The 9,461-nt window shown below is 42.1% G+C and overlaps 1 protein-coding gene across 2 annotated transcripts in view; it reads right to left on the bottom strand.

The window, feature by feature from the left end:
- The window catches only part of LOC104291613 (mucin-5B), a 46,500-nt gene that overhangs the window by 766 nt on the left and 36,273 nt on the right, over positions 1–9,461 (bottom strand). For both annotated transcript variants that reach the window (XM_009890867.1, XM_009890866.1), the window contains 12 exons: positions 8,677–8,855; positions 8,081–8,150; positions 7,807–7,928; positions 7,408–7,439; positions 6,779–6,956; positions 5,668–5,772; positions 4,945–4,985; positions 4,275–4,397; positions 3,251–3,346; positions 1,927–2,055; positions 991–1,030; positions 176–299 (listed from right to left, as the gene is read on the bottom strand). In XM_009890867.1, the coding sequence (XP_009889169.1) occupies positions 176–299; positions 991–1,030; positions 1,927–2,055; positions 3,251–3,346; positions 4,275–4,397; positions 4,945–4,985; positions 5,668–5,772; positions 6,779–6,956; positions 7,408–7,439; positions 7,807–7,928; positions 8,081–8,150; positions 8,677–8,855 (1,239 nt within the window). The remainder of the gene's footprint in view (positions 1–175; positions 300–990; positions 1,031–1,926; positions 2,056–3,250; positions 3,347–4,274; positions 4,398–4,944; positions 4,986–5,667; positions 5,773–6,778; positions 6,957–7,407; positions 7,440–7,806; positions 7,929–8,080; positions 8,151–8,676; positions 8,856–9,461) is intronic.

The raw sequence follows: 9,461 nt of genomic DNA, 5'->3' as shown, positions 1-9,461 counted from the left end.
TTCCTGTGACACTGAAGACATTTATTTACATTGCTAATGACTACTGTTCTGCACATCCAGTTTCCCAACCAGGTCCTTTTAAACAGCAGGAAGGGGACAACAGTTGCAGCCCGTGTGTGAAAAAAAACCAGGAAGACCAGACATGGGGGAGGACAGGGAAAGGTTTCCTACTTACACAGAATATGTACTGCAGGTCCCTTCACAAAAGGGCACTGGGACCGGAGCAGCTGACTTACAGTTGTTGTGGACGATGTACTGCTCTTTCATATTGCGTTTGCATTTATGTGGCAGGTCAATACCTGTGTAGGTGAACACTTCTGTTAGACTTTTTCAGACTGGGGAGTAAAAGTTTTGAAAGGCATCTGCTAGGAAACCAAGGGCAGATCATCCTACTAAAACTTTTTGCAGTTCAAATGCATAACCAAAAAGCCAAATGAGAGTGAAAAGAGGTACTAATTCAACAAATCAATTTCCTGCTGGTCAAGTTGCTTTTCTACCTGTGGACTAGCTTAAATGAAGACTTATGTATAAGTGCACGTAAAGACACTGTTGAACCAAGACCTAAAGAAGACATAAAGGATTTGTTTTTTTAAAAAATTGTTGTAAATGATATTTACTACTCTATAACAACCTATGATTTCTGGGTGGATGCTACAGAAAAAAGATCCTTTTCCATGCAATTTCCAGACAAAAGAATACAGAGCATATTTTCTACAAATTTTCTTAATTTGAGGAGTGTAGTTCAAACTAACAGTATTTCAGTTATTTAAAAACACAGAAAAGGATATCAAAGAATTTTAGTGTCCCCATTGGAAGAATGAGGCAGATTTTTAGCCTCAACTGTGAGGTTAAAAAAACAGCTTTGCTGCTTTAAGAACAGTCTTCCAGTCAGTGGAAACTGCAGACTGTCAGTGCATGCAGAAACAGAACTACAAGAAAGGGAGAACCTAACAGTATTGGAATAGAGAAACAGTGATTTAATGCACTCACATGTCTTACAACAGCCATCTGAAGTCACATCAACTGTCCCCTGTATTGAAAGCAAACATAACCAGAACAGTTCAGATGCATATATTGTTAAGCAGCTAGTAGCAACGATGAGAGTTCAGGTATATTCCCTCATCTTTAACCAACACATATTCCTCATCAGACCTATTTGTGTACCAATTATCTATAAAACTGCTTAAAAAAAAATCCAGTGAGGAAGGGAGTGAATTTTCTTAAAATTATATATTCTCTCAAGACAGGTAAGATGTCCTGTAACGTATGCCTGACCTTATGTAGGTCCTATTGAAAAATGCAAAAAAAACCCAGCCCCAGAGAATGACAGCTGCTCCTGGAATTCAATAGCCTGACCTGTGCAGAACCTACCCCAAGGGTAATTCAAGTCAGTGGCTGTAGTTTTCCCCACTTTGGTTTTCAAATCTGCTTTGAAGCCCAAAACCACTTCTGAATGTTACAGGAAATCACTAATTGCTGAAAGGCAGGGCATGAATGATAACCCTTGCTCTTTCATGTACCACTTCTTTGCTTAGTGATGCACCATGCATCAGAAGATACTGTGTTCATTAGTTCCCCGAGGGGTCCATGGTGAGTTAACATTTGCTCAATTGCATTTGGTAAGGCTGGTGTTTCTTGAGTGATGAAAAATCCCACCTTGCTATTGCCCCAGTACTCCTCTCTTTCAAGTTCTAGCGCTTATCCCACAACAAGTAAAATGTGTGGGTTGTTTGCAGGTAGTTTTGTTTTACTTCCATGGAATGCATTCAGGGCTGAAAAAGCACATTTCCTTCAAACAAGGAAGATCAGTTCAGAAAGATCAAGAATTACTGAAGTGGCTCATTCAAAACAGTAAAGAAAACTTCCAGATCAGCAGCAGGGCTCATTCCAGAGGACTTTTTTTTTATCTGGCTCTAAGATACTTACTGGGACACAGTTTGATTCTTCAAATGGTAAGCAGACCTTTACTGTACTAGTCAAGGAAAATTGGCCCGCTGATTCAGTGCACGTGTACTGAGTACAGTTGTCATATGGAGCTTTATAACTCTTTCCAACCTGAATGAAAACAGGAAAAAAAAACCCCAACCCAATATAGTATAGCAATAAAAACAGCATAATGCAACAGTAATACAGTCAATGAACTGGCAGGGGGTCTGGGTTGTTCATATCACTCTGAAAGTGCTGAGATAGCTGGAACACATGTCTGCAAATTATGTACCAAGCTCACCCAGTACCAGCCTATGCAAACTACCTTCTATGGACACCTAGGTGGAAAGAATCAAAAGTTGGTGGCAGAATGAGCATAGAGGTATGAACAGAAATACCAGAAGGTGGGTGTGTTAATGTATGTGGAATCAAATATACACAAAAGAAAAATAATTATTTTAAAGGCTTTCAACACTTTTCTTTTCTAATAGATGGCAGAGAAGCAAAAAGTGTAAAAAACGAGAAAAGTCTTCATAATAGAAGTTAATGGATAAATGTAAAGCCTCCTCATGGAAACATAAAGTTTGTATATTGGCACAGGAGAAGCTAAGTTGCAAGATAAATTGTCAAGGAATAAAAGGATGAAATAGAAAAGATGCACAACACAAGACCTACCAGAGAAGCAATAGCATGTAAGACAATAGTCACTGGTTGAGACAGTGTCATTAACTGTTCTCACAGGAGTAGCAGGCTGTAGTAAAACCAAAGAGCTAGCCTGAGGCTCAGCCCATGTCTACACATTGCTAGGCTCACAAGGCACGATGTATTAACTGCATGTGTTACTGAGTCACACTACACTACAGCAGCTGTGCAGCTTTTGATTTCTGCCTCAGCAGATTCAGAATTAGTGGTAGTGCAGCTATACCAGCTCACTCGCACTATTTAGCCCTGTATCTCCATGGCAAGATAATGATACTGTTTCCAGATCCAGGCAGTATGATGTGAAGCCAGCTCACGTATCTCTGCAAGACCAGTATTACACATTGTCACCATCCCTTCCAAATTCTTTCTCTCTGTTGCATGTCAGGAAGAAGGTTGGTAACATGATATCCATTCCTGCCAGAGATGCATAATTTTCAAGACATTTGTGTGAGATGCACACAGCAGAGAGCAGCTGTATAAACACCTACATTTACTTTGGAAATAAACATATTTTAAAACCTCGTAGAGGTCTTCCTAGCCTCAAAAAGTATGACACTGGTTCAAAAAATGCTGAGGTCCTTCTGATAATGCAGCCTTGTGTGCAGAGCAAGGGATTTCTTACCTCAATGGTCACATTGCCAAATGGAAAATTTGCCACACATGCCACTTGCTGGCACTGGCTGCAGCACTGGCCTTCCTCTTCCACATAGCGGAAACCCTGTGGGAATAAAGTTTCCATTTAGCCATGTTACCTGATGTCTTGTTCATGAAGCACCTTTGGATCAAAGCCACACTGGAGATGGCAGATGAAATGAGCCAACCTTCTGGTTTCAACTTTAGAAACTCGTTGGAACCACTTCAAGCCTGACAATCAAAGCTGACAATTTCTTTCCCGTATTGAATAGTGACTTCTGGGCACTTCAGTTACCATGAAGACTCTGTCATTGACTATTTTTTTTTTGGGCTAACACACAAGTCAGGCCAAATAAATTAATTCAGCATATGATTGCTCGTATAATCTACCACCAGTGTTTGGTCTGATATGATTCTCCACAAAAGTTGCTGTTGTCAGATATGTGATGATCATGCATCAGTTATTTCCTCCCCTGTGTTTCAGGTATCCATTGGTCTCTTGGTGGGTGTGGGTGTGGCTGGCTTCAGGATAAAGGATGATGGATTTATCAGTTTTTAGAATTGGTGGTGGGTCTGGCCTTGTATGGACAAGAATGGAAAAGAAACCACTCTTTGCTTACATTCAGTAATAGACGGAACAGTTTGTATGCACTTTCAGCTCACAAGTACTGAGAAGTGTCTGGAAACATAAACCACTGTGTAGATTCTTTACAATCTTAATTTTTGAGCTGACAACAGGCAACTCGAACAGAATGGCAAAAAAATCTTCCTTCAGCAGTCAGACTTCTCTTTAACAGGTTTGCAATCGTTCTCCTCGGGACATGTTTCCAAACGTGACCTCTTAAATTTGCTAGAGCAAAAATAACCAGCACCCTAAAAAAGACTTTACAAAATATCTAATAGAATTGATTTCATCCTGCCATTGAGGAAGCAGTTATACTATCCCAGTTTTATAGTACATCCCCTCAGCAGCTACTGTTCATGGTCAGGGAGGCTGAGTGTGCAGCACTGACCTGCTGGCAGGTGGTCTGGCATTTCATTGGAACACATTGGATGCGGTTGGTCCGTGTCACAACATCCTGCTCATCTGTGCACACACAGTCCTCGCAAGAGCTTTTAGGCACCATTGCCCCAGGCTGGAAATATAGAGGAGAGAGGAGACAGGCCATGGCATCAATTCAGTGGGTTCTAGAATAAACATACATCCCCCGGACTCTCAAAAATTAATGTTTATGCTTGGGATTTATTTTTGGAAGAACTTCCTGAAATGAATACCTCCAGATCTCTTAAACCCCCCACTGTCAGTATCACAAAATGAACACAAGGCTTACACTTCCAAGTGCATCAATCATGTTAAGCGAGTTATTATGTTATCTCATAAATTCTATGCATCAATTTTCACTTGGTTTGACCTAGTAGTTAATCTTACAAGATCCAATGAGATTTAGAATTTGTAGTCGATCACAATTCTGACTTCTTGGTTCTAAAACATAGGTAAGATCTCATTAGTAAGAAAGTTACTTATTCAGAAACATTTGCAATAGTACATAAGACTACTAGCAGGGAAAAAATATGGGCTGTTCTAATCCTGCTTTTTATGTGAGTGTTGACAATAATAACTTCAGAAAATTCTGGCTCAGGCAGCATTAACCTGTGGAAAGAAGTGTCTGGAAGAAGACCTACCTTAAATTCAACTCCTTCAAAAACACATACACCTTTTGGTACTGTAAGAAAAAATAAAACGAAAAGGATGGAATGATGTAAACAGTTACTGTACTCATCTCTGAATTGTGAATGATTTAGAGGAGACAAAGAGTAGAACTGAGCTTATTCACTAGGCTTAATAACCTGCATAAAAGGGGAAACAAGTAACTAGTGTGTGGTGTTAATTTTGATTATTTTTTAAATTATTTATTATTATAATTTTATTATTATGTGGGCTTTTTATTCAGAAGCCCACATGTAACATCTGCTCAGATGTTACGCATGAAGTAGGGGGTAATTCTATATCCTAGTATTTTCCATATAGAAAAATCTATTTATCTCATGGGGTTTTACCCATACTTGAAATTAGTTGAGCTTTTCTTTATTGTTAGCCACCTTGCTGGTAACTGAGCCAATGTGAAGCTATGTCAGGTATGTGAATCTGGGAATATAACTTAGCAGCAGAGCTTTGGGATGGGTTCAATGTAACCAACATTCAGTATCTGATCAATAAATTAATTCACTGAATATTAGCTACAGAGAACCTGCACCAGTTACCCCACCACCAAAAAAAAAAAAAAGCACCAGTTGTAAAGGCTGAGAGGGAAGAGGAGAAGCTACTGCTTATGATTTTGACTCACTTAGAAAAAATGAAAGAGTTCAAGAAATAAATAAAACATCTTAAGGAAATATGGTACTTACTACAGGAGAACACAGGACAACAACCATCCTCAGATATAGCAACCACTGGTTGGAAGCCTAAGTCACATGCTGTTTTGTTGATAATGCAGGTTTTTATATCACATTCTGCAGTAGACAATAGAAATAAAGTAAGCCAAAGCATCCTGTCCAGCAGTGTTACTTGCAGACTAAAGCTTGAACATCCAAGGAGTTGGGTAGAAATAGATTATTCTTGACCCACGCATTATTGGAGTTTGGGACATGTTCAGGTGAAGTATCTCTAAGCTTGCTCTACTGTATAGCTCTTCCCTGGACATATGCTTCTGGCTCTTGTTCCTCCTTCTCTTTCCCCACTGGATGTCATCTCTACAAAGCTAAACACCCTTGTCTCAGAGAAGTGACAGAGAAACAAGTTGGGGTAAAGCTAAATGAGTCAGAGAGTGAAAAAAAACGAAGAGGCGGTGGATGAGAGCCAAAGATGTAAAGGTAGGTGTAAAGGTTGGGACGTGCAAGGCGAAGCACCCTGATAGTGCCCACTGCTCCCTCAAGGCATCCAAGGAGCGTATTGGACCACTGCCTGGCAGCATGAAGGGATGAGGAACAGAAAATCATCCCACCACCATTGCCAGGATCCCCTGTCCTGCATCTTCCTACAGGTGCTGGGAATGGCCAGGGTTAAGAGCAGGCTGATGAGGAGGTCCTGTGCTGTGGTGGGCGTTTGGGACTGGGAGGATGCAAATGTAAAGATGAGGGCAAACTTATATCAAGAACCTCTGCGGCAGGCCTGGAAGATGAGCATATCCTTCCTTACTGGATGGATCTCTGTGCAAGGATTACCCTCTCATCTTAGAGGGGACAAGAGCCAGAGGATCTCGTGAAGCACCTGGTGGTCCCAATGGTCTTGGGAGGATTTTCCAATGTAAGTATCTGGCAGGTCATGGCACTAGTTTCGAATACAAGCTGGACCAGAGGAGGTCTCTTCTGATAGCAAGAGCTCCTGGCATGCAGATGGAAGAAATGACCACTCCAGTGTGTTTACTTGAGTCTGGTACCTGTGGGGTACCAGATCTCACTTGAGGATTGCTGCTAAAGGCAATGATGCACCGTTATGACATCTGAATTATCTACTCACCACAGACTGTCTCTGTGCAGCATGGGTCATCCAGACGTGGTTTTATTTTGCGTACAAAGCCCTCTTTATTGCAGTTGATAGGTGGAGATTTAGCACAAGGGCGGGGGAAGCAAGAGATATTCAAGGTTGCTTCATCGCAAGCACAGTATTGACAGTCATGCTCCCAAGACTCTCTAGGCTGTGAACACAATAGGCATAGTAGTTTGGAGAGCAAAAAGTAGAAGCATTGTATTAATGAATGCCTGCTGCACGAAAGTGTAGGGCTGGGTTGCCCTAGCTTATTATGTAGGAAAATCAGAGTTCAAATCCCAGAGGGAGGAGAAGGAAACAGTAAGAAAAGATGCTATCATGTGCCACCTTCCTTTGCAGGTTTACCTGTTTCCAGAAGGGAAGCCTGGTAGTTCTAGCAGGAAACAATGATTTCCACAAATGGCTGTTTCTGTTTCTGTACCTCAAATGATTAATAAAGCTTTGGAGTTAAAATCTGCTGGTTTGTTTTTTTTCCCCAATGTCATTCCAATTCACTGGTATTTAAGCTTAGAATTAAAAGAAGAAACTAATGCAGTCATTTTTACAGGAGGTCACAGCACCCAGCTATAGTATAAAGACAGTATTTTCCTTTTTCTTACCTGTTTCACTGATCCATCTTTTGCAGCGCAACCTATAAAATTAATTACAGATTCCTTTAATGATAACTGAACCAGGGAAAACAACAGAAGCAGGAGGACAGGAATAGAACATAGGTCTTGAAATGTGACAAACAGCTGTAAAGAGAGATCCAGAGCACAAAGTCACAGATTGTGTACACAAAACATCTTGAAGATCCTCCTCTTCGTTCTTTTGGAAGTTGCACTTTCTGCATAAGAGCAGGCAGAAACTGTCAACCGAAAACATTTCCAGCCTAACTAGAAAGGGTCAGTATCAAGGTCTCCCCCATCTGCTTTGTACCCAGAACACCCCCCTTAATGTGCACGTCCAGTCAGGGTCTTATCCCTGCTTCACATCCCACTATTTACATTATTTCTTACCACAGACAGAGACACAAACACCGTCATGATCATTCAGCAGAATTTTTCCATCAGGACAGTAGCATCCCTCAACAAACACTGGTGTGTTATTTTGGGAGGGAAAGGTGTCCATAATGACCTCTCTGCACAATTAGAATATAAACAGGAACAAATGAGAAGCATAAATGTGCCCCAGGGCAATCAGACACCTAAATCCCAGGGGAATATGAACTTCCAGCCTTCCCCGACAATTTTCAGGCTAAGGACTTAAAAAGTGCCTTAGGTAATGACCCACCTGCTGAAGCAAGTGTTTCTTTTTGCTTCCCCGCATGGCTTGTATACCTGGCCCTGAGCACAGCTGGCCTCTGTGGAGCATTACAAGACACAGGTTAGAAAGCTGTGTACCCATGCGTACGTTTCAATGCACAACGGACTAACCGCACACGCTAACACAGCCCAACCCACGGGTCCGCACAGCCCAGGCTCCTGACCAGGGAGGGGGTCCCTGCAGCTTCAGCAAGAGGGGATCAGTGGATTCAGCAAGGTACTTGCGACAGTACTAGTCGCGCTTACCCCTGAATCACTGAGTACCCCTGAGCAGGGCAAAGCACACAGAGAGAAGCTGTGTTGCCATCTAGTGAGGAAGCTCTAGGTAATGCACAGGGCTCCTCAGCTGAGCTGCTCGGGAGAGGCTATGGGCCTGTTTCCCACTTGTTTTGCACCAGTTCTGGACTGGAACAACATTTTTTATTTGTTCCTGCATTTTCTCAGGTCCAGAGCAGCTCGGGAAAGATTGAAGCCTTCTGATGTGGTGGAACACTAATAGGCGTGTAGGTGAGGGAAGAACAGACTGGAGTCATTTCACCACCAGTAGGTCTTTCCACAGCTTACCGCACTGCCCATTCGCCTGCCTCCTCCAGTCCGTGCACACCCCATGGAGCCCGCACAAGGCTGCGTACGTCTGCATGCTCTGGCACTCAGTGCTCAGGTGCTGTTTTGAGCACCCGCTGGCCACACACGCCTCATAGTAGGGCTGGGGGGGGACGACGCCGTGGCACTCGGTCAGGTTCCTTAACAAAGCAAGAAGGCAGACACGGCATTTCACTTCCTTGGGCTACTTCCAAGGAAGAATTCAACTCAGAACCAAACCCGTCCTCACCCAGGAAAGCCTCAAGGTAAAGATACAACTACAAATTGCTCTGATGGGCAATACACCCACACAGCTTAATTAAGGATGAGTTTTACATCCCATTCTTTACAATGCTTTGAAAGGAAGTAATTTTATGTTTGACTGATACCTGCAAAGAAGTCTCCTGCACAGCTCATGGCTATAATTCTATATGCTGGAATTTCAATGCCAGCATGTTTGACAATCCTGTTTTAAACCACAAGATTATTTTAAAAACAGACACACACATTGGCTTGCTATAATCTGACTGTGTTCCTTTATGTCCAGAGCTTTCAGATACTGAATTATAGCTAGCTCCTGGCTGACTTCTTCAGAACTGACAGGTAGAGGGAGTGACAAGCAGCAGACAGTATTAAGGGAGTTTCATGATGCAGCTGAAAAATATCTGCCAAACTCAGAAACATTCACACATCAGTTCACTGCTCAGTTTTGCAAGGTATGCTAGACTTCATATTTTCATCAAGTCCTATATGCAGTTCACCCAAAT

This window comes from Charadrius vociferus, unplaced genomic scaffold (assembly GCF_000708025.1).
Source record: "Charadrius vociferus isolate BGI_N301 unplaced genomic scaffold, ASM70802v2 scaffold448, whole genome shotgun sequence".
Classification (NCBI taxonomy): domain Eukaryota; kingdom Metazoa; phylum Chordata; class Aves; order Charadriiformes; family Charadriidae; genus Charadrius; species Charadrius vociferus.
This window is presented reverse-complemented; position numbering and strand designations above follow the sequence as displayed.